At 35.3% G+C, this 24,829-nt stretch overlaps 2 protein-coding genes across 2 annotated transcripts in view; one reads left to right on the forward strand and one right to left on the reverse strand.

Moving 5' to 3' along the window:
* Positions 1–4,622, reverse strand: part of chadla (chondroadherin-like a) — a 12,957-nt gene extending 8,335 nt beyond the window's left edge. The window contains exons 1-3 of the mRNA XM_056450908.1: positions 4,470–4,622; positions 454–648; positions 198–353 (exon numbers count right to left, since the gene is read on the reverse strand). Coding sequence (XP_056306883.1) covers positions 198–353; positions 454–648; positions 4,470–4,622 — 504 coding nt within the window. The remainder of the gene's footprint in view (positions 1–197; positions 354–453; positions 649–4,469) is intronic.
* A 4,654-nt stretch (positions 4,623–9,276) lies between these two features.
* napsa (napsin A aspartic peptidase) lies at positions 9,277–22,979 on the forward strand. Its single transcript, XM_056453455.1, has 9 exons — positions 9,277–9,499; positions 13,314–13,512; positions 13,596–13,719; positions 13,788–13,906; positions 16,729–16,928; positions 18,327–18,449; positions 19,946–20,090; positions 21,612–21,710; positions 21,877–22,979. Exons 1-9 carry the CDS (start codon positions 9,432–9,434, stop codon positions 22,036–22,038), a joined length of 1,239 nt encoding a protein of 412 aa, XP_056309430.1. The 5' UTR covers positions 9,277–9,431; the 3' UTR covers positions 22,039–22,979.
* The last annotated feature ends 1,850 nt before the right edge of the window (positions 22,980–24,829 follow it).

The raw sequence follows: 24,829 nt of genomic DNA on the forward strand, positions 1-24,829 counted from the left end.
ATGGAAGTCAATGGTTACAGGTTTCCAATGCATTTCAAAATATCTTCTTATGCGTTCAACAGAAGAAATAAATGAATCGAGGTTTGAAACAAGTAAAAGGGTGGGTGAGTAAATGAATACAAAATTCATTTATTTTGGATTAACTATCCCTTTAATTTAATATGTCCTTCCTGAAGAAACTTCTACCATTAGTGTACCTGGAATGCCATATTAGGAAGGTAGACTAGCTGGTTATGAGTGAGTGAAAGCAGGTTTAAAGAGTTCAATGCAGCAAAAGCTCCAGGATGGATCTCTTCAATGCGGTTCCGGTCTAAATACAACTGCTTCAGTGATGATAAACCATCAAATGACTCCTAAAGAAGCGATGAAAGAAAAAACATTGATCAAATCACACATTCCATTCGTCTTTAATAAACACAACTACAGGTCTCAAAGTTGACCCTTGAAACAAACCTGGTAGAGGATGTCAATGTTGTTGTTGGTGAGGTCAAGCTGCAGCAAGCGTGAAAGGCCCCGGAACGCCCCCTCTCTGACGGCCTGGACACTGCAGCCCTGCAGGCTGAGCTGGGTCAGGTAGGGGGTGTGCTTGAAGGCATTTTTGGGCAGTTCCCCAAAATTATTCTTCTTCAAGTCCAGTTTCACTGTGATCTGAGACATATGCAAAACCAGCATCTAAAAATGTTGATTCCCATGCTGATAATAAAGTTACCAAATCCTAAATGTTAGTCCGATTATTCCGAAAGACTTTTGGAGAGTTAGTACAGTTTTTGTCACACCACTCCACAAGATTATTCACACCTTGTTGGTGCAATCCCGTAACGTCTACCTTGCTCAATAGAAACATTAATACTGGATCATCTGCGTACTTTAAGATGAATTGATTAGACCAGTCCAAAAGAGTCGTTTGTGTACACAGTGAAAAGCATAGCAGAACTCACATAACCTTGGGGTGCTCCAACATTTGTTTGTATTGTAGTTGACAAAACTGTATTCAGTTTAACGTCTGAATTATATTTTTAAGAGAAGAAACATAACACCAAATCAGATAAGGTTTTACTTCCAACTTCCTAACGCCCTCGTGATATTGATGGGGACTCTATACTGCTCAGGGAGTATCAATTTTCGGATAAGACGTTAAATTTGTGGTTGTTAAAAATCCAAGAATGTCCTTTGAAAAAGAGTAGGGGTTTAATCCTGGCATACTGGCCTCCTAACAATCGCCATATTATAATTGGTTTCATCACTTAGTCTCCTCTTTACCAATCTGGTGTGAGGTGTGCGGTCAGGCATAATATGGCCATATTAAGGTGGATGCTGCACACTGGTGGTGAACGAGGAGATTCTACAGCCACCCCGCCCCCCAAAAATAAGTGTCCAGAAAAGCAATACATACATGTAAGGAATTATTATAATTATTAAGTATCAGGTTTGTCTAAATGCTTAGAAACAATATGCACCAAAGCTGCCACAGTATCATCTGTACTACAACCTTGCTTATAGCAAATTGACACAGATCGTTATCTGGAATAATCTGTTACTAATTGAAACAAAATGTGCCTTTTTCTTGTCTTTTTTGTTTGTTTTTCTTTTCAAATGAAATGTTGTGTTATATTGTCATATCTTTTGTTATATCTTAAAAAAAAGATTGCTTAAAAATGAGACCTTCAGAGAAAAGATTGTCAGTTGCTTTCCTCAAAATTTGCAGCAATATTTTCAGCCTTTCTTATGTTGCTCTATTGTGAAAATATACACAGACAACCATCTTCTAACCAACCAATTCTAATTTTGTACATTTTTAAACATTTTTAGCATTAAAAAAAGTCTTAATGTAAAATTTAAAAATATAATGAAGAAATTGTACAGCACATATTTGCATCTTCATTTCAACATCAATCTCTACAGCTTTGATGTTTGTTTTTTAGTATATCACTATATTTCTATTTCCAACTTTGTTTTTACTTCTAATAAAAGAACAAAAAGATTGAGCATGAGTGTAAGAATCTCATTCAGTTTCTTGTATTTTATGTGAACACAAATGTGTGAGTGCAGGTTCTGATTGCAGTTCATTAAATAGCCACTGGTGTCAATAATAACAAGGGCTTCTAATGGCCCGTTTCCACTGAGTGGTACGGTACGGTTTGGTACGCTTTTATAGCCGTTTCCACTGTCAAAAAGCGTACCGAACCGAACCGTACCGTACCACTTTTTCGGCACCCTTTCGAAAGGGTACCAAAGACGAGAAAGGGTACCAAAAGGCGGAGCCACACGCGCAGCTGAACGCTATTGGTTTACAGAGATACGTCATTCGCTTACGCAACAAGCCAGAATGAAAACAAAAAACCCGCCATGTTTGAAAAACACAGCGAGAGATTTTAGCGGAATTATAAATACATATAGTAACGAGCCATGTTCGATCTGGGCGCAAACAAACCTTGTCGTCGTCTTGATAAACAGCCATAAAGCCATGGAGTAGAGCAGATTTACCCTGTGCCGCGTAGTTTTTTACGAGGCAGTCTGAGGCGCGAGCGGTTTCGCTTTCTTCATTGCGCTCGTGCGCGTCTAACATTATATCTGAAATAACAAACTTCTTGAGCTCATGATAATAACCTGCACTTGATTATTGACATGCTTTTGAAACCCGATCCTGTCAGACACTGACAAGCGCGAGAGTGAAGCGCGGAAAAAACAAGAGAGGAGCCGGAAAAAAAGGAGCACATTCTTTTTTCAGCAAACGTGAACAAAATGCCATGTTTAACTATTATTGTTATTATCACCTTTTGGACTAATATGAACTCAGAATGATGGAATTTCTGTCTAACAGAGGCTACACGTGCTGCTGAAGATTATAGACACAGATGAGAGGTTTACACGGACTGTAGGCTATATATGTTGTTGTTTTTGAACCTAAATACCGGCGAAATGTCTGTTGTGTGTGTTCTTCTGTAGTTGATAACATATCGGAGACTGTAAGGGGCTGTATGTGTTTATATATGTTCATTTATTTAGTTATTTAATATAATTACAGACGTTACAGTAGGCTGTTTCGCACTGTCTTTGATCTGCAGTTATAATCAACTCATGTTCATTGAAAAGTTAGTAATAAACATTTATAAACAAGTATTTATGTGTGTAAAGCATCTGTTTTGTGAGAAGACCTTCTCATATGATATGTAAGTGACCCGTACAGCTTTATTGTAGACATTTCCTCCAGCGAGAATGACGTCGACTGAAACTTTCTGTCATACACCACGCCAACTAAAAGGGTTCCCTTGTTAGTGGAAACGCAAGCCTGATAAAGGTGAACCGTACCGTATCGTACCAGTCAGTGGAAACGAGCCATAACTGTAAGCCCTTTTAACCACCAATACTATTGAGCTAATAATATAACAAAACAATCTGAATTTGAATTGTGTTCATTTGAATTACTGACAATTGTAATTTATTAAATCAGATTTTTCATATGCCGTTAAAAATGGTTTTGAATTAGAATTTCTTAATTTGAATTTCTTAATTTAAATATATAGAACATCTGAAATGTATGACAACTGAATTTAAGGTACAATTTTTTATAAATGTATTTTCAAACCAGATTTTTTGGTGTTCTGAATTGATAGACTGCAGATATCCAGTTTGTAAAAATACAGTTTCACATTTTCAAGATGAAGAACTTCAGAACATCAAATTTAATATCCTAAAATTCAAAACCAAAAATTCATATCGTGAAATTTACATTCAGTAGAAAGTAGGCAAGGGGTAATCAACAGGGAAGAGTAGATGACTAAGAATCACTCGACTCTACTTGATTTATAGTTAGGGACGGCTTCCAGATAAATATAATATATATTTTAAGAAATTGATTCTGTATGAATTCAGAGAATTTCAAGATGCATCGATATTCTCTACTGAATGGATTCTGAACTCAGTTTTCAGTTTTACAGGTGGCGTCGTAGGCTTTACAAACAACCATACTCTGATTGCATCCAATTCCTTACAAAAAACACTAAAACCTAAAATAATTATTAATAAAGCTGGGAAAGGTTTAAGCAAATTACAAGAGTGTTGATAGTGAGCTGCGTGTTATATTAATCTGATGACATAAAAGCCAAATTACATGACTCCGAATCACAAGCACCAAAATATTTATGGCTAAACTAGCCTACAGCGCCATCTGCTGTTGAGAACTAAGTTCATGGTCTATTCAAGAGAGAATAGAGACGCATTTTGAATACTTTTTCGACAGCTTTATTAATGACATTTAATACATTTTTTTATTTTAAGGAGGTTTTTACCATTTATTGGGATAGGATAGCAAAGAAAAGACGGGAAAGCATTGAGAGGGGAAAGATTGACAAAGGTTCTTGAGACAGAACAAACTTGGGTCGTCGTGAGCATCATAGTGCTGTCACCGCAGCGGACTTAACCACTAGGCTATTGGCTTTTATTTGGTTGTTGAAAAAAATCACACTCACCTCGTCTATAGTAGGTGGAATGTGTGTGAGATTCTTCCCTAAGCACTTCACTGTGAGCTTTGTGTTGTCACAAACGCAGACACGCGGACACTTCAGAGTCTGACCCACAGACATCATTAGAGACAGCAGCAGATATACCACTGTCGGCCTCATGGTGGCGGCTTCCTCCACCTGCAAAAATTGTTACATGAAAGAGACAATACGGACCAGGTCAATTGAAAAGTGAAATGATTTATTAACAAAAAGCGTAATTAACAAAAGTATTTAAAGCAATCAAAGTCAGTATAAATGGAAGTCAGAAGTGAAAAGCATGTATGGTAGTGAACAGCTCATGATCCAAAACAAACTAATAAATCAAAAACGCCAGGCTGGGAGGTCCAGCTAACCGAGCTCCCTTCTCATGCCGAATGTTAGACTCTTTATAGGCACCACATGATGGGTCTCAGTTGAGATGACCCACCCACAAATCGGCAATCATGTAGGCTATGCAAAACACAAAACCCAACAAACAGGTCCCACTTGGGACCTAACACTGACCCTTTGAATAATATAATTATAAATATAAATATATATATATATATATATATATATATATATATATATATATATATATATATATATATATATATATATATATATATATATATATATATATATATATATATATATACTGCTAACACAGCATTTAAAAATAGCATTTATCATACACATATAAAATCAAATCTTGCATGACATTTTAAAAATAATCGAAAGCTTGTGCTCAAAGTTTCTGAAATGATTGATACTTTAACATCTCTGGATTTATTTGATTAAAAAAATGAAGTTAAACTGATAGGGTTTCCGACGGGGTTTCTGGGAAAGCTTAGTTCTTTAAAAAGTGGCAATGTTTCATAACTTACTTTAACTCTCTTAAGGTCTTGACTTCCATTTAATAGATGCACTCTCCTTCCTTTTTAATTTATTTATTTCGTAGTAATTACATTTTTGTTTGTTTTTAACTATTTTATACTGTTTAATTGTAAATATTTACTTTCAACAGTGACAATGTATCTGAACATTTTATAGTGATAGTTGGTTGTAATTTTCTGTACACTAGTCTTGTTTCTATTTGTCTTTTCCCCTTTTATTATTATTATTATTATTTTGTGTTTTTTCTTTTATTTTTTTTCTTCTCTTTTGTAAAAAAGCAACAACATAGATAATGATATTTAACTATTTGTACTGATATAGTGTTTGTTTTTCCACGTTAAATAATTTGAACATAAAAAATGAAGTTAAAATAGTAATACTGTGAAATGCTATCCCAATTTAAAATAATTGTTCATATAGTTCAAGTGAAATTATTCATGTGATTCAATCAACATTACTCTAGTGTCATATGTTCCTTCAAAAAAAATGTGACAGTTTAACATAATATATTAATAAGTGTTGATTACAAATAAGAACATCTTTGTAAAAATCTTACTGACCCCAAACATTTGAATATTAGCATTGAAAGAGTAAACATAAGAAACAATCAGAGTTATTGGAATCATTATTTTTTGTATTATTGTTATTATTTTCTATATTCAGCTCAAACACAATGTATACTTTCAATTTTTTTGTCTTCAAACATGATTTGGCAAAATTCTTGCATGTTTGACCTCTGATCTCATTCTGCCCTGTTCAATTTAACACAGCAGCACCACATTTCACAGCGCCTTCAACCTTTAGTGTGTGCAAGGAGAAAGACAAAGAACTGTTTTACTCCTCTCCCTTTCCCAGCTTATACACATCCTCATTGCAAATTATTTCATTGACAACACATTTTTTACTTTTACAGCATGTCTTGATCAGATGGAAAACAATACAACCTTCATATCAACATTCATTTGTAAATGATCACTTCCATGAATAAAGATGTACAAGTGTAAGACAACAAAACTCACCTCTATTTCCACTCTTCCTTTATTATTTTGGCAATCTTGACAAATCCTTGCAAGTCACAGGCTTTAATCTCTGAATGGGAGCAGCTAGGTTTGCCTACAAAGCCAAACAGATTGAATCTTAACATTTATAGGAAAATATTTTCTTGATCTCCCCAAATGGTCTACTCACCAGCTAAACAAGATGAGGATGAAGCCCCTGCATCTGACTGTCCACAGTGTAAAGACCATCACCACTTGAAACAATTGTAGAGAGGCAGGGCTCCATGAGAACATCCAATCAGTGATAGTCAAAAACTATTATTTAAATTTATGTGTTGAATATGTCATTTTTTTTTGTTTGTTTGACGGCAAATTCTATTTGTAGATCTAAAATATAATTTACAGTTTATTGTTATTATACTCTTTTTTTCCAGACACTAGGTCCAATAGTACAAAAGACTGACAAAACAATACAAACCACACAACATACATTAAAAAAGACAGTTATGCCAATATTTCATTAAAGGTAACTGTTAACGCACCTCAGTAAGTCTAGGGTTTATCAACATCATTAAATTTCTATTCTGAGGATTCTACAATTGACAAATAAACCTACAGATCAAATTTCTCAAAGCAAAAAAAAAAAAAAAAAAAAAAAAAAGAAGGATCCCTTACCTCACAGAATAATTCACCTACACTACACCATCTGTTTTTTTAAGAAGAATCCTTATACAATCATTGTATGCAATCTGCAGCTTATGGAGACTCTCATTTTTAAAATTATACCACAGAGGAGCTGAGTATAAAGAACTGCAGTCAGTTCTAAAACGGTTTACCTTAAACTGCTCCGAACACAAAAACTTTCTTACCAGCATATTTGCTTGAGCATATAGCTTCTGATGTACCTTGTACATATTATCATCACTCGTAGTCTCCACTTTCCTTCCTAATCTGCAACTGCCTCTCTGGCTATACCACTAACTGTGCCCTCTCTCTCTCTCTCTCTTAAAAAAAAAAAATAAAAAAAATTTTTTTTACTAATGCTTTGCTTCTTAGACTTTACACACCTGAAACTTGTCTATAGCACTTGTTCACTGCTGCTCTTATAGTTGTGTAAATTGCTTCCTTGTCCTCATTTGTAAGTCGCTTTGGATAAAAGCGTCTGCTAAATGACTAAATGTAAATGTATCTTCAGTAATGGCATGCCCAAATATTTAACAGTTTTGAATATGATAATATTTACTGATGACCATGATGATTTTAAGTTTTACAACATTCATACATTCATCACCGTTGATAATTCTCTAAATATCATTTTATATATGCTGTTACATTTTTTATTTCATCAGAAAACTTATAACTTCTTTTGAATTATTTAGTTTCAAAACAAATCTTTGTGACCAGAAGGGGGCATAGCTAACCTGTCAGATTTGAAAGGCTTTCATAAACAGAATTTCAACAAAAGCAAAAAAGCAAAACCAACACTGAATGTACACTACCTGACAAAAGTCTTATCGCCTTTCCAAGTTTTAGGAACAACAAATAATAACTTACCCCAGACATGCTCAAAAATATCTGGTGACTGGACTTGCCAATTCTGGAGCGCTTTGACCTTCTCTGCTTTCAGGAACTTTGATGTGGAGGACGTATGAGACGGACCGCTATCCTGCTGAAGAATTTGCCCTCTCCTGTGGTTTATAATGTAATGGGCAGCACAAATGTCTTGATACCTCAGACTGTTAATGTTGCCATCCACTCTGCAGATCTCTCACACACCCCATACTGACTGTAACCCCAAACTATGACTTTTGCATCACTAAATGTGACTGATTTCTGTGAGAATCTTGGGTCCATGCGGGATCCAGTAGGTCTTCTGCAGTATTTGTGATGATGGAGTTCAACAGATGATCCATCAGAAAAATCTACCTTCTGCCACTTTTCCAAATGATCAATTAGAAGTCAAGTTATTAATTGTTGCTCTTACAACTTGGATCCATGACAAGACTTTTGTCAGGTAGTGTATACTGGCTAATGGTATTAATGATTATATATAGAAAAATAAATGGTTTAAAGGGGATGGTCCACCAAAAACTGAACATTTTGTCATCATTTATTTACCCTTCATGCATTCCAAAACTGAGTTTCTTTTTTCTGTTGAACACAAAATAAGATATTTATAAAAATGCTGGAAACCTGTAACCATCTAATGAAAATTTGGAACCATTGGAGTAGATAATAGTGAATAGATTTTCATTTTTGGCTGAACAATCCCTCTAATGGAAACTGGTCTCTGCAGGTCTAAATGCTTTGTCGTATATTGATGACATCAGTTCATCCCAAATGATCCTATCAAATTGTACCAGTTGTAATGGTTAAATTAAAATGGTTTGTAGTTCTAATAAGGGGCTTTGTGTAGTAAAAACCAGTATAAGTTATGTGATGTTTTCTATTTATTTACACTTTTTAGACTGAAGTTGTTTATAATACAGCGTCAAAAGTAGCCTAGTTTGTACGATTAACTACAGGAAAAACAAATCCTTTGGGTTTGGTCACTCCACTTCCTCGTTTGAGTTGCGCCACATTTGTTTCCTCAGTTTTTTTCTGACAAAAATGAGGAAGGTCATTTCTGTTTTGACTATTAAAAACTGATATTTTCACTACGCACTATAAAACTTGTTTATCATATCAATAGCTGCATTAAATTTGCAAATAGTCAAGTGCAAAATTCATTTTAAACACATGCTCTTCGATGTAACTCAACCAGTGATACCACATTTTAGCACTCAGTCACACGAAGAAGCGGGTGTGACAAACTGACCTTGATTGATTTGCGCTTTAACCAATCGTATTGCAACACCACTGCTGCTAGCCATTCGGGTTTAAGGAGAACGGAAATCTCCGAACTTCCACGAAGCTCTCCGAAATACGCTTGCGGATGTATAAGTTGCGCACAAGGGGTTGCGGTACGAGTAAAACTTCAGAATTGCTATTGCAAGTGATAGTTTTTTAGAAACAGAAAAAAGTACAACTAATCGGTCATTTTAAAGATCAGAAAATGAACGTCTTTCACCTGTTCGCGTTTTTAATAGGGCTGTTAATTGCGGACAGTCAAGAAATAATCAGGTAAATGCTTGTGTTTTCTTATTTATTAGTGATCTAATTGTATTTTACCTGTTCTACACGTGTTTCTACATTTGCATTGTATGTATATATGTAATTTACTTTAAAATATCTCAATGCATTTGCATATTAATTTTTATTATATTTGAAACCTGTTTTGCAATAAAATGAAATATGTAATCTAATCTGATATTTATCATTAGTTAAGACTATTTTCATACACAACATACATCACAATGCTGCTTTTGGAGGTTGTGTGTAAAAAGCTTAAAACAGCAGCATCAACTGGCGCTGAAGATCAGGAAGTTGAACTCACATGACCGAGTATGGCTACATTTCAGTTAGTAAACAGTTACATGTGTGATTTACTGTTCGCAGTGTCCAGTTTGATAAGCCATATAATGTAAACGAACGACGAAGCAACAACAACTTCTTTTCATAAAGCGAGTTGAAATGTCAGGCTTACAGTTGTTTATAATGGCCGTGATCTAGTTTGACGCAGTTATGTGCAGCTCGTGATCAGATCTTTTAAACATGAGTTGACAAAATCGACCATTAAATTAGCATGTTTTCGTATATAATCGCCTCACATTGTTAAGGTACACGAAAACCTCACACTAGTACCATAACCTGAGAGTTTGAGTTCACTTCAAAGCGACCAATAGCAGTGTAGTGCTTTGCTAATGCGTAGCTATTTATGGGCGGTGTTATCAACGCTTATCTGAACGCAATGCCAACATATGAGTGTAATACCATATTTTACAGTCTATGTGTAATACTCGCCATTAATAAATACATTTATGTTTAAAAATCTGATCGATACTTTAGATATCCAGAAGACTACATTTTATGACACAAGGAAAATTATAGAAATCTGAAAATGAAAGTTAAAATATGTTTTCTAAAATAGCTACAAGGCATTTTGACAACGTTTGGTTGACGGAAATGTTTTTGTGTCTTCTGTATGTTATGTCGAAAATGTCTCATGTGGTAAAAAACATTTAAGCAGTCAGGATACACTGAAGCAGGTGTGACCCAACCTGTTCCTGGAGATCTACTTTCCAGCAGATTTTAGTTTTACAGTCTATGGTTGAAACTCATATCAAACCAAGAGCATAGAATTGGCATGGATGGATGGGACGTGTCCCCACTAACATCCACGAATTACTAAAATGTCCCCATCAATCATTTAATCACCTTTATTATAAAATAATGCTCCCTTAATAGCTCCCATCAACCCTTAGTAACCTGGATGTGAAGAAAGGGTTAAATTATGTTCCCTTCTTGGGTCCCCCTTATACCAAAAAAAACATAAGAACAGTGTAATTGGCTGGGCCTTTTTTGCTGTCAAGTGACTGACAGCTGTAGTTATGTTTGGATGTGAGACATAAGTCACTTAAAGTCAAGTACGCTAGTAGTCCACCATAGTAATATTAACCAAGGCTATGCAATTAATCGAAATTCAGCTTAGATTTTGGCCTAAATGATTATGAAAAACAATAATATAAAATGGTTAATTGTGTCACATGCCTCTCTAAATTTCTCTACATTCATACCTTTTTAAAGGTAGATTGCAATAAAATCATGAAAATTGACTTTTGCAGCATGGGACGTGCTTCATTAATTGTTCTTTGCATTATTAGGTGCTTAAACCTTTATTTTTTACAATCGGGAAAAAGAATTTGTGCTGTTTTATGCACGCACTCTGTATGTCCCCACCAATGTCAAGAGCAAATCTACACCCTTGTATCAAACACACCTGCCTGTATTTATCAAGTGCTGTTCAGGTCCTAGTTATTTGGTTCAGGTGTGTTTGATCAGGGTTGGAGCTGAAATCTGCAGGATGGTAGATCAAAGCATCTCAAACTGGATTCCTGGAGGGCAACAGCTCTGCACAGTTTTGCTCCAACCCCAATTAAACACAGCTGATTCAACTAATCAAGGTGTTCAAAAGAGTCATGAACACCTTCCTTAGTTGGATCAGCTGTGTTTGATCAGGGTTGAAGCAAAACTATGCAGAGCTGCAGCTCTCCAGGAATCCAGTTTGAGAACTATGCCCTAAAGCAGAGGTGTCCAAACTCGGTCCTGGAGGGCCGGTGTCCTGCAGATTTTAGCTCCAACTTGCCTCAACACACCTGCACGGATGTTTCTGGAAAGACTAGTAAGTGCTAGATTAGCTTGCCCAGGTGTGTTTAATTGGGGTTGGAACTAAACTTTGCAGGACACCGGCCCTCTAGGACCGAGCTTGGACATGCCTGCCCTAAAGTGTATGTTGGGGTTGAGGGAAATAAAGCTGTATTACACTTTGCTTTCCTTCAACATCTTAGACTTAAACTCACCATGCTAATAGCGCAGTGACAATATTTAATCAGTAGCAATCAGCAATTATTGATTATTTAGTTATTTAATTGGTTAAAACACATTAAAATGTATGACACAAAAATGCAGCATTACATGGATCATATTGGTGTCATTTTTTTATTTATACATTTTTAAAAACTATTAAAATATAGTGTAATTATTTTGGGGGGGTTCACCTTTATTGCATAGGACAGTACAATTAAGACAGGAAAGTGTAGGAAGCAGAGAGAGGGGAACAGGATCAGCAAAGACCTCAAGCTGGGAACTGAACTTGGGTCACAGTGAGCTAGGGCAAGACGATATTGGAAAAAACTGACATTGCGATACCTTCTTTCCTGCGATATTGAGTAAAATTTAACCAGATAACTGGAATAGCTCTATTTGGGAAAAAAAAATAATTTAGGGAATTTTAGACTGATTATTATGATTTTGTAGAGGAGTAAAATATAAAATACATACCTACTTACTCCCAGGACCGTTTTTATATCGAAGTTAATATTTAGCCGTACCACCATGTTTCCTAGCATCTAATTTCAACGCTCAACCTAGAGGACCAGGAAATACACACATATACACTACGAACAATTTAGCTTACCCAATTCACCTGTACCGCATGTCTTTGGACTTGTGGGGGAAACCGGAGCACCCGGAGGAAACCTACGCCAACACAGGGAGAACATTCAAACTCCACACAGAAATGCTAACTGACCCAGCCGAGGCTCGAAACAGCGACCTTCTTGCTGTGAGGCGACAGTGCTACCCACTGCACCACCGTGCTGCCCATATAAATTAAAATACAATAAATGAATCACAAGTTTTAATAAATACATCAACAGAAATTAGGTTACCCTGATGAAGGCAGATCTCTGCCGAAACGCGTAGGTTTCTTTTAAGATTAAGCCATGTGAATAAAGGCTTTTTAAATTTTCCACAATTTCCGAGTGCCTTGGACTAATTTCTGTTGATGTTTTGATGAATCCCTCACCCAAAGAGCACCGACCAAATATTTGAGTTACCCCTGAGCGCTTTTTGTTTGTTTTTCTGGATTTATATTAATAAATACAGTAAAGCAAAATTGTAAATGAATTAAATTGGTTTTTGGGAGTCTAGCAATATCAAGGTACACAAATTGAATAATCAAATGTCAAATGTATCACTCTATAGACTTCATTGTATATTTACACAATTACATTTCATCTTTTTTATAGTTAAAAACAGTATAATTAATTTGCCTGAATGTTTTCCCTGGCTTGAAGTGTTGCTAAAAACAACTGCAAATCACAAACATTTCAATAACTTTATGCTTAAACTTTGCAATACTCCACAAATCATCAATCTAGATTCAATTATTTAGTAAATATGTATTTTTGGAGCATTGCTGACATTTGTTTAATAGCCACAGTTTTATGTATGCAATAAACTACTCTACTAAACTAAATCTCTGCCGTACCTCTAGAATTCCTCTGCACAAGATGCGTACTGTGCGCCGCATGTTGGCAGACAATGGCAAGACTATCGATGAGATCAAATCTATGGCTAAATTTAAGGCGAAACATTCTGGTGGCACATTTACCAATCAAGGCACCGTCGCACCACCATCACCAACAACAACACAACTCCCACCACCTGTGGAGAAACTCACCAACTTCATGGATGTGAGTGGATCTGCTGTCATACCCTTGTGCTTTGGGTCTTGCATATGCAGTATAGTGAGTGTCCGTTCTCCCTTTCTTTTCAGGCCCAGTATTATGGCATGATCAGTATCGGTACGCCTCCTCAGGACTTCAGTGTGCTTTTTGACACCGGATCATCAAACCTCTGGGTTCCGTCTATCCATTGCTCCTTCCTGGACATAGCATGCTGTAAGTGATGTTCTTATATGAATGTATGTGCTTTGCTTTTGTTAACTTTGTTTATATTATGTTCTCAGGGTTGCACCGTCGCTATAACTCTAAGAAGTCAAGCACGTACGTTCAGAACGGCACTGAATTCTCCATCCGGTATGGCAGAGGGAGTCTCTCTGGTTTCATTAGTCAGGATACAGTCAACGTGAGTGAACTGCTTCAGTAATCCACTGTAAAAGCTGTCGAAACCACTAAATAGGAAGAAAAACGCCTTAAAATCATTGTAAAAGTAACAATATTACAAGTTGCGTTAAGCAAAGGTCAAGAAAATAATCTGCTTATATTAAACAGTTATTAGTTAAGTAAGTTTAACTAACTTTTACAATTTTAAGATGTATTATTATGGTTTACGGTTTGATATTTTTTATTTTAAAGGGATAGTACACTCAACTGAAAATTCAGTCATCATTTACTCATCCATTCATTCCAAACATGTTTGAATTTCTTTCCACTGTTGAACACAAAGACATTCTTTTATTTAGCTTTTTCAAAAGTTAACAATACAGAAGATTGAAACTAAGCAACAAACAAAGTAAAACATACACACAAAGTATAGAAAAATAAATAAATGAATAAATTAAATAATAATAAATAAATATTAAGGGAGGAGATACAGTTGAAACCAATGGGGAAAAACTATTTCGTCAAATCAAATCATGCAGTACAGTTTTCATATCATTCAAAAATGGATTCAAAATTTCCTCTCAAAGAATATGTGATCTTCTCCAATGGTATACAACTGCAAACTTCTGAGATCCATAGTCCAATTGGTAGCCATGTAGAATGCAAAAATGTGCCTCCATAGCTGTTAAATTGGGTATTCAATTCATCTGTATTTCTGAAGCACTTTTACAATGTAGATTGTGTCAAAGCAGCTTAACATAGAAGTTCTAGCAAATTGAAAATGTGTCGGTCTAGTTTTCAGAGTTGAAGTTCAGTGTGGTTTAAACTTCACTGTTGAAAGTCCAAACACCTAAGAGCAAATTCATCGATGTGCAGCTCCACAAGTCCCAACTAAGCAGGCCAGAGGCGAGGAACAAACTTCATCAATAGACCAAAGTGAAGAAAAAAACCTTGAAAGAAACCAGGCTCAGTTAGGCACCACCATTTCTCCTCTGGCCAAACTTCCTGTGCAGAGCTGCAGTCTAGGCGCAGTCTAGGTATCTTGGGATAATTTTCATTTGAACCTTAGAAAACCTCTTAATTGCAAAAAATTAAATAATTTTTTAATGGTCATGTTATATTAATTTTTTATTGTTCAAATGACATTAAAACACCATCATCAAAACAATGCTCCTAATATGTACTTCCCTTATCTACCCAAATTAAAAAAAAAAAAATTCTGATAGCACATTGGAAGCAATCTGTTCCCCCATAGAGGTATTTTAGGAGAGAGAAATGTCTCTTGTCCCAACATCAACTGCACAATGGAAGATATTCTGGAAAACAGCAGCACCGACTTTCAAAATATCTTTTGTTCCTATTATGGATGTCAATTGCAGCTGGTTTTCGGCATTCTTCAGAATATATTTAGTGGTCGACAGAAATAAAAAAAAAAAACTACATTTATTTAGGTTTAATAACGTTAGCGCTTTAACAGCTGCAATAAGCTAAGTGACATTTTCTCAATTGAATTGTGCAGTTTCTGATTTTACCTTCATATTATGACTCAGTCCAGTTATGGTGTCATTAAACTATTTATATATTTTGAGCCAATTTTGTAACATATTTTTATTCAGGTTTGTCATGCCTTCCTCAGAAACACGACACAAGAAACTTATAAGTGACAAATTTAATTATACTACTATATATAAACTCACAACAGTTAGTTAAATATTGCAGCTGTATGCAACATAATGTACTTTTGAGGTGTTTTTAGTCGAGAATGTAGTTGTTTAGATTGCAACTATGCAGTTTAGTTATTAGGATAGTGCCTATTTGAAATATTTATCCTTAGAAGCCTTAGAAAAACTCAGCGTAAATTTCAAACCACCGCTGATCAAATCATTATAAATTAGGTAAGTGACATTCTAAGTCGATTTCTCTCTTTTGTATTTGTAGTGCTGTATTTATACCATAGTAATCTGCTAGTGTTTGTTTTCCTTGAGCTTTTTCTAATTATTGTGAGATCCCGATTGCAGCAAAGAAATACTGAGAAATCTTTATAGACTGATGGCATTTCATGCTGTTCAGCCTTATAATTTTAAAATGTCAGCAAGATCACCTGTTTTGTCATCACTTTAGATATTACACTGAAGAATCGTTCCAATTCTAGCTTTAAAGTGACGTTGGTGAAATAGCAACGATTTCTGCTGTTCTGATGTCAGCTGCAGATGTGAATGAATGGCGGAAGAAAGTAGTTCCTCATACGAGAGGGTTTTTAGACTGTGTTTGATTCTCTTTTGTATGTACACGATTGTGCCGTCAAACTGTTGTATAAACGCAATATCACACTCATAGCAGTGCGATTATAAATGTATATCGTCAACGCACGCCTCGCACCAGTGCCAATATAGAGCCATATTACACTGCTACTCATGCGATATTGCTCATATATGCAACACAGACCAAAAACATCAAAACAAACCAAAAACAGAATATGATGTCACAAGATACAACAATAAAACTGAGCAAATGCTCTAGCATACCTGTTGTTTTTCTCATCATCGTCATGATGTTGTCCATTACAGCTCTATACTTTTAATAAACTAAAATTTATATTAAATAAGATTTGAATATAAAATGGCTTTATATTTCTTCATTTAGCAAATGCTTTCATCCAAAGTGACTTACATATGAAGAAATGCAAGTGATTCATAATAAAGAGGCAAATCATCATGGAAAGTGTTTGTAATGTATAATTTGAGCCATTTGTAGAATAGGGAGAGATTAATTGCAGTCAACTTGGCACCCAAAAAGTCAGTCATTTGTTTGTGTGTGTGTGTGTGTGTGTGTGTGTGTCTGTAGTTGGCAGGCCTGAATGTGACAGGCCAGCAGTTTGCAGAGGCGGTGAAACAGCCTGGGATTGTGTTCGCGGTAGCACGTTTTGATGGTGTCCTGGGCATGGCGTACCACGCCATTTCTGTAGATGGGGTCACGCCTGTGTTTGACACGGCCATGGCTGCCAAAATCCTGCCCCAGAATATCTTCTCTTTCTATATCAACCGGTAAGGCTTTATTACCCTCTCAGTTTACTATACTCCATTTTTGACTGTTTCTTCAGATTGTTTATCCAATCGGTCTACATTAATATTGACATGGGGCAGTTCAGTAAGGAATTGTGAAACAACTTTCTCTGAGGTTCCTCTAATCTCTTCTCCATTGCAGTTCTACATTTTTGAGGAATCTGGCCGATAGTGTGACCTTAAGCAAGAACAAATTATTTTTATTCTTGTGTTAAACTGTAACGCATGACTCTCATAACTGCTTGCATAGCACTGCCACCCCCATCCCGCTCTCCAAAAAAAAAAAAAACGTTACGGCCAATCCATCACACTAGAGTTGATTGTTCTCTCTGTATAACAAGCTCCTTTTACTAACTGACTCATTTGTGGCTCAAATGTGTGTATGTGTGTTAGTTTTCCCTTCGATTTTCCCTTCGACCTAATGTTTTAAAGGCATTGTTCACCCCAAAATGGACTTTGTTTACTCTCCCTTGATTTATTTTAAACCTTTATGACATTCTTTCTTCTGTTGAACACAAATGAAGATTTTTTTGACCCTTCGACTTCCATAGTAGAAAAATAAATACTATTGAAGCCAATGGATGCCATCATCCAGCATTTTTCAAAATATCTTCTGTGTTCAACAGAAGAAAGAAACTCAATTAGGTTTTAAATGAGTGAAGGGTTAGTAAGTGATGACAGAATTGTAATTTTTATTATTATTGTTCTAACCTTTATTTTACCAGGAAAGACATATTGACATTAAAAATATAGTATAGTACAGGGGTGTCAAACGTACAGCCCGCAGGCCGGATCAGGCCCGCAAACGGGTTTAATCTGACCCGTGAGATGATTTATAAAGTATAAAAATAAGCTGCAGTTTTTCAATAAAAGAAACTGCTGTTCCAATTGTGTCCACTGGATGGCGAACTGTTGATTTCATCCAATTCAGAAGTCTAAATCAGCATCAGTTTGACAGCCTTCTAAGAGAGAAAGACCACATCTATGCCCTGCCATATCACACTAAGGTGTTCTCACAAGGGAACGTAACTATTTTACGTTTCGTCAGTTTAGTGGCTAATTCATACGAGTTCAGTCGTATGAAAATGTACGATATAAAAAGGAGGTGTGGCACCCAACCTTGGCTCCAGCTTTATGTTTTATGTTTTTCATATTAAAACAAACAAAACAATCTGAAGTTGTTGTTTTTAAGTTAAATATACCATGATTTGACCGGTCCGGCCCACTTGGGAATAGATTTTCCTCCATGTGGCCCCTGAGCTAAAATGAGTTTGACACCCCTGATATATATTTTTGGGTGAACTGTCCCTTTAAATCTTGAGAATACTTACACTGTGTGATGTCAACATGCTGAATGTCATGAATGGATGTGTTGGACAGGGACCCGGCCGGTGATGTTGGAGGTGAGCTGATGCTGGGAGGTTTTGACCAGCAGTATTTCAACGGCGAACTGCATTACGTCAATGTCACACGAAAAGCCTACTGGCAGATAAAAATGGATGAGTATGTTATCATAACCATTACATTACTATGTTTCAGATGTGGCTTTTTGGCTTGGTTTACACCTGGTATTAAGATGCGCTTTTGTTAATCTGATGGCAAGATGATGACTACACGGGTTTCTATTTTTCTGACACCTTCCAGAAGTAGTACAAACTTTTTTCTTTCTTCTGTTAAACACAAAGGAAGATATTTTGAAGAATGTTGGAAAAAAACAGCTAGTGAATTTCATAGTATTTTCTGTTCCTGCTACGGATGTCAGTGGCTGCTTTTCCCCCAGAATTCTTCAGAATATCTTGTTTTGTGTTCATCAGAAGAAATAAAGTTTAGAAACACTTAAATCAGAGTAAATAATGAGGAAATTAGGAAATATTTTGTGTTGGACTATCCCTTTAAACAACATATGTGGTGTAAAGGCTCATTTGGTTGGATGCATTTTTGAAAAGCCACAAAAAACGACCAACTCCGTGTCTCCTGATCTAACATGTGATTGTTAGGAGACAAGAAAGCCCTGCAAAACAAGGCATTCATACTTCACCGCACTGCTCGAAATAAGGACGAAAGGGGAACGAAATACAAACACAAGTGGTCACAAGAGACTCATTTTAATAGCACGTGGAAACTGGGCCTTTAATGTTTGGTTATTTTGGGGTTAGTCTTTAGGTACATCCTAATATGTGACCCTGGATGACTTGCGTTGCTTGACAGGGTGTCCGCGGGGTCTTAAAAAGTATTAAAAGTTCACAAATCAATTATGAAAAAAAATTAAGGCTCTTAAAAGGTATTAAAGTCTTAATCGTGTTTTTATAAGGTCTTAAATTTTGTTTAAGCATTGTCCAAAGTGACTACAAAAAAGCATAAATATATTTATTTTCCTCCTCAGACTGTTGCTGAAAACAATCGTGTAATTTTTATTATTTCAAGCTTTGTTTAGTCCGAGCTTATCTGAGTTCTGTTGCATAGTTGTGCTCCATTGATTTATTTAACTACTGTTCATTATGTTAAAGGTTTGATACTGATTAGAACTCGAAGTGGCGATGAGGGCTTAAAATATTCTGAGAAGGTCTTTAAAAACTCTTAAAGGTATTGAATTTACCTTTAGGATTCCTGCATATACCCTGCTTGGGATTTGGCAATAGTCAAAATTATAAATTTTTCTATTATGTCAAAAATCATTCAAATATAAAGTAAAGATCATGTTAAAGGGAAGAAATTTTGTAAATTTACTACAGTAAATGTATAAGAACTCAATTTTTTGATTAGTAATATGCACTGCTGAGCACTTTTAGACAACTTTAAATAGAATTTTTTTAATCCTCAAATTTTATATATTGAAATAGATTTATCTCAGCCAAATATTGTTTTCATTTAACAATGCATCTATCAATGGAAAGCTCATTTATTCAGTTTCCGGATTATGTATAGAACTCCGTTTTAAAAATAATTGACTTTTATGACAGTTGTTATGATCCAGGGTCACAAAAATTTCTTTTCTACAGAGTTCAGGTTGGTTCCACTCTTACCCTTTGCAAAAGTGGATGCCAGGCTATTGTTGATACTGGAACATCAATGATCACGGGGCCCGTTCAGGAGGTGCGGGCACTGCAGAAAGCCATCGGAGCCATTCCACTGCTCATGGGGGAGGTGAGGAGATGTTCAGCCTAAACATCTTCACAAACACATTATTTATTATATATAGCAATGTTTCTCAATGTTGTTCCTGAAGGCACACCATCAGTACACATTTTCAACCTCTTCCTATTCTAACACGCCTAAATCAACTCATCAGAACATTAAAAGAGACTCCAAACCCTGAAATGAATGGGTCTGATAAGGGAAACATACAAAATATGTACTGTTGGTGTGCCTCCAGGAATAGAGCTGGCAAACACTGATCTATAGTACTACTAGATGAAACGTTTGGGGTCATTAAGATTTGTGTTTGAAAGAAAAACTTTTATTCAGCAAAGATGACTTAAATTGATTAGAAATGTCAGTTCTTTGCTGTTCAAATGAATGCAGATCTTTTTAACATTTAAGCAGTAATTATTTCAGCGTTTATAATGATAATAAATGCTGTTTGAGCAGCAAATTCACATAGCAGAATGAGTTTTGAAGGATCATGTGATGCTGAAAAATAATTCCAAGTATCACAGGAATACCTTTTTTAATGCATGTCTTCAGATACAAAATAGTTATTGTAAATCATAAGAGGATTTCTAAGGATTTTTAATCAAAATTTGACACATGGAAGAATAATATGTATAAAATACAACCTGAAGTTTTCAACAGATTTTTGTAATACAATTTTAGATTTGATCAAGTGAGTTTTACCAGATGTTGTATTGGACATACAAGATTAACCCATGGTTCTTTGCTTAAAGGTGAAGACTCCACTCAGTGTGTGTTTTTTTTTGTCACAAAATTCCTATAACTGTAAAGCACATTCTATTGAACTGTCCTGCTTTTAATGACTGCAGAAGGCTTTTCTGGAAAATAGGAGATATTCAGCAAATCTTTGAATTTTTACATTTGTATTCATTTGTGGTTTTTAATTGTATATTTAATAGGGAAATGTTTTTTGCCATGAAAAAAGCTGTCATTGCTGACATGGCATTAAATAAAAAGATATGATATGATATTAATCAATATATGAGCAAGGCTTCCTTCAAAGGCAAAAGAAAAACCAATGTGTTTAGATTAATGTAAAATATTTATATTACAACACATATTCATAAATATATCGTCAACTAAAGAAACATTTTATAAAATAAAAACTTTTGCCGTTTAAAATAATAAAATTTTAACAAGATTACTTTAAAGTTTATTACTGGAACCAGATTTTGTAGATATTGTTGTGCAAAAGATGAAAACCTTAATAGTTTAAAATATTTGATAGTATTACTTCTTCTTTAGTTATTATAAATTGTAATATTTCCTGTAGCTTACACCAGTGCTGCGTTAGTAAGCATAATATAAAACGTACCCAAAATGTATTTGTAAATTATATTTAATTAAAATGTTAACGTAAAGGTTATTTCATTCATAAATGTAATGTCTTCATTTGTTGGTCATGTTAATCATGTTGACTCTCTTTAACTGTCATGTTTTTCTAGCATGTAGTAGCTGTAATCTAGATATTTAATCTTTTTCTCTCCTTTGTAGTACTGGATCGACTGTAAGAAGATTCCTTCACTTCCTGTTGTTTCCTTCAGCCTCGGAGGAAAGATGTTCAACTTAACTGGACAGGAGTATGTCATGAAGGTTCGTCATTTCCTTTTAAGATTCCCCAATAAATGTAGAACCTCACTGATTGTCTCTAAGACCTATGACAATCAGGTACATCTTTTCATTTATGTTTGGAATATAAACAAACAGAATAATGATATATTTAAACCAGTGTGTGTACCTGATTTACGTCTTCTCTCAGGTGAGTCACATGGGTATGAGCGTTTGTCTGTCGGGCTTCATGGCGATGGATATCCCTCCTCCTGCCGGGCCGCTGTGGATTCTGGGAGACGTGTTCATTGGCCGCTACTACACTGTGTTCGACAGGGATCAGGACCGCGTGGGCTTCGCTCCAGCTAAATGAACAGAGTCACTCACATTATGATATCTAATTAACCATCCCCAATAAAAAAAAGAGAATTGTCATCATTTATTGTTTTGATTCCCTAAGACTTACAGTTTCCTTCAGAACACAAATGAAAAATGTTTTACTAAAACTCTGGAGCTTCAGAATATTTTTAAAGACATTAATAAATAAATTCAAATGAATTAAGTGATTTAATTTAAGTATTCTGAAGAGGCATACAAATTGGAAACCTGGTTAAAGGGATAAAATCAATAAAAAATCTGTTCATGATCCAAGTGTTTATGTTCTCTTCAGATTACATTGCTTGATACATATGGATGTTCTTTAATTAATTTTCTGAATCGTCAGACGATAATTTTGCTCAAATTTGTTCACCCACTTTTATTAAAAATCTCTTCATTTGTGTTTTAAAGATGAACAAAGGTCTTATAGAGTAAGAAATAACATGAGAAATGATTCGTTTTGGGGTGAACTAACCCTGAAATCTACATCTTTAACATGAGGAAATGAACAAATACCTGATACGAGAGAAACATTTATCTTTGTCTGAAACTTAAAGTAGAGGAAATGAGAATCTTGTTTAGCTGAGGGCTCTCTGTGCACGCTCGTGAAACCCGTTTTTATTTTGCACTGTTTACATAGTCAAAAATCTATGCAGTTTTATTTTATACAGATGCTATTCATTCTTTTGTAGTAGGATTAAGGTTCTGGTAATCAATTGTTGTGGTACTTTTGGTTTTCTATGGACAGCCGACTTTTATATGTGTCTGTAAACTATTGTGATAAAGTTGACATTATAGTATTATGGTGTATTATATTTAGTTGATTGTATTAATAAGAATGGTATTAAAGCTGTTAAAGCTGAGCTTCTTAATAACTGTATAGGAACTGCAACCAAATATCTGCCAAACCTAAAATTAAAGAATGTTTTGTTTGTAGCTGCTTGTTTGGTTCGTGTTCTACTCTATTTTTATTTATTTAGAATTTAATTTACTTTGAAGGTTTAGTATTTAAATTTGACGCCCAGTGGTTGAACTAGGTATTGCATTCCTGGATCAAAACACATCCAAGCACAGGTTGCCAGATTGACGACACCAACAGGAGTGTGCCTGACAATCGAGCCTTAAGGCTGATTTAAATCATGTTCTAAATTAGTGGTTCCCAACAGAGGGGTCCCAGCCCACAAGAGGGCCTCAGCGAGCTCTGTGGGGGTCGCGTCATATTAAAAAATTTTTTAGCTGTGGACAATTAAGAGAACGATCATGTTGCCTTAGTTCATTTTATCCCCAGGCTGACCAAAAAAACTGACAAATTTGTAATTAGTCCTCCACAAAAAGTTCGCCTTCAGCAGCAATACTGGAAACACGAAATGCAGGAAATACCAAGATAGTTACCTGAACTATGGTTTTATTCCATCTCAAAGCAAAGAGTCTCTGACCCAGCCACAGTGCATTATCTGTGGCAAAGTTCTTGCGAACAAATGCATGAGGCCGTCCAAATTAATAAGACATTTGTAGACAACTCATCCGAAATACCGTAAAGTGTCCCCAATACAAATGGCCTACTGATGTTTAGCCTTTATATTTTACATTAGGCTATTATTTGTGCATGAACATATCTAGGTATACCTCATGTGCTTTATTCAGTGTTAAATGCTAACAATGTGACTTTGAATGCCATTTTACAAGAGATTTAATGTCATATTACTAAAAGCAGCAGCAGATAGTTCACCTCAGATCTTGAAAATATCGGTTTTCCAACAGGGCAACCTGGAGTGCTGGATAATAGTTGGCTAAAGTGGCAGCGGCTGGGTTAAAAGAAACAAAACAAAGACAGACGTATCGACACGTTACTCACATTTTCAAAACAGAATATCTGACTTCAGCATTGTTTATCATATAAACAAGTATGTTCACTTAGCATGTTTCTGAAATATCTGCAAACATATTATGGTATTTTTATGCATTAGAGACTTACATACAGCACCTTTAATACATTTATTCTGCTCTAAATGCACAAGGAAGTTTCCACAAAATGAATCCTAAATTCTTGTGTTTTGTTCCTAAAAAAAAGAGTGCATAAGTTTATTTTATGTAAGTATAGTGTAATGAAACCAAATACCAGACCTTCCCAGGCTTTCTAGGATGTCTATGAATGCTTAATCTTTATGTGACATATGCTGCTTCTAATAACAAAGGTTTCTGAATTCTACAAACCGCCCCGTTTATAAGAGCCCAGTATATTAAATCCAGAAACTTCAGTCTTTTGTAACATAAAGCAAGCGTCCATCACATGACACCTAAATGAGACATTAAATTTGACAAACAGGATGTGCCACCATATTAAATTAATCTGAACTGCAACAAATGTACAATTACCTCTGGCTGAACTTCTGTCATGCCACTGATGTTAATTTGGTTTGCCTCCAACACTGATCTAATTTCAAAGACATAAAAAAAAAAACCAAGTGAATAAAATGCAGATACACTAATTACAATTTTTAAACTTTTATGCTTTCACCAAGGATTTATTTATTTGACAAAATATATTCCTGTTAATCCAAAGTAACATTCAGTCTTCAGTGTCACAAGATCCTGCAGAAATCATTTGAATATGGTGATCTGCTGCTTAAAGTTCCTGTAAAATCAAAGCATTTCAGATGTTAGTATCAGTATTTTAGAAGACAAACATCCGAAGTTTGCAGCTTGTCACTTCCACCTAAATGGATCAACGATTTTTTTTTACATCACCTCATACTTCAGTTTCTCATCAAATATTCTGACCAATC

This window comes from Danio aesculapii, chromosome 3, assembly GCF_903798145.1.
Source record: "Danio aesculapii chromosome 3, fDanAes4.1, whole genome shotgun sequence".
NCBI lineage: Eukaryota > Metazoa > Chordata > Actinopteri > Cypriniformes > Danionidae > Danio > Danio aesculapii.

Excerpts from the sequence above, each read along its gene's own strand:
- napsa (XM_056453455.1), top strand. The coding sequence starts at position 9,432 with ATGAACGTCTTTCACCTGTTCGCGTTTTTAATAGGGCTGTTAATTGCG. Across the intron at positions 16,929-18,326 it reads TTCTCTTTCTATATCAACCG|GGACCCGGCCGGTGATGTTG; the intron begins GTAAGGCTTTAT and ends TGTGTTGGACAG. Across the intron at positions 18,450-19,945 it reads TGGCAGATAAAAATGGATGA|AGTTCAGGTTGGTTCCACTC; the intron begins GTATGTTATCAT and ends TCTTTTCTACAG.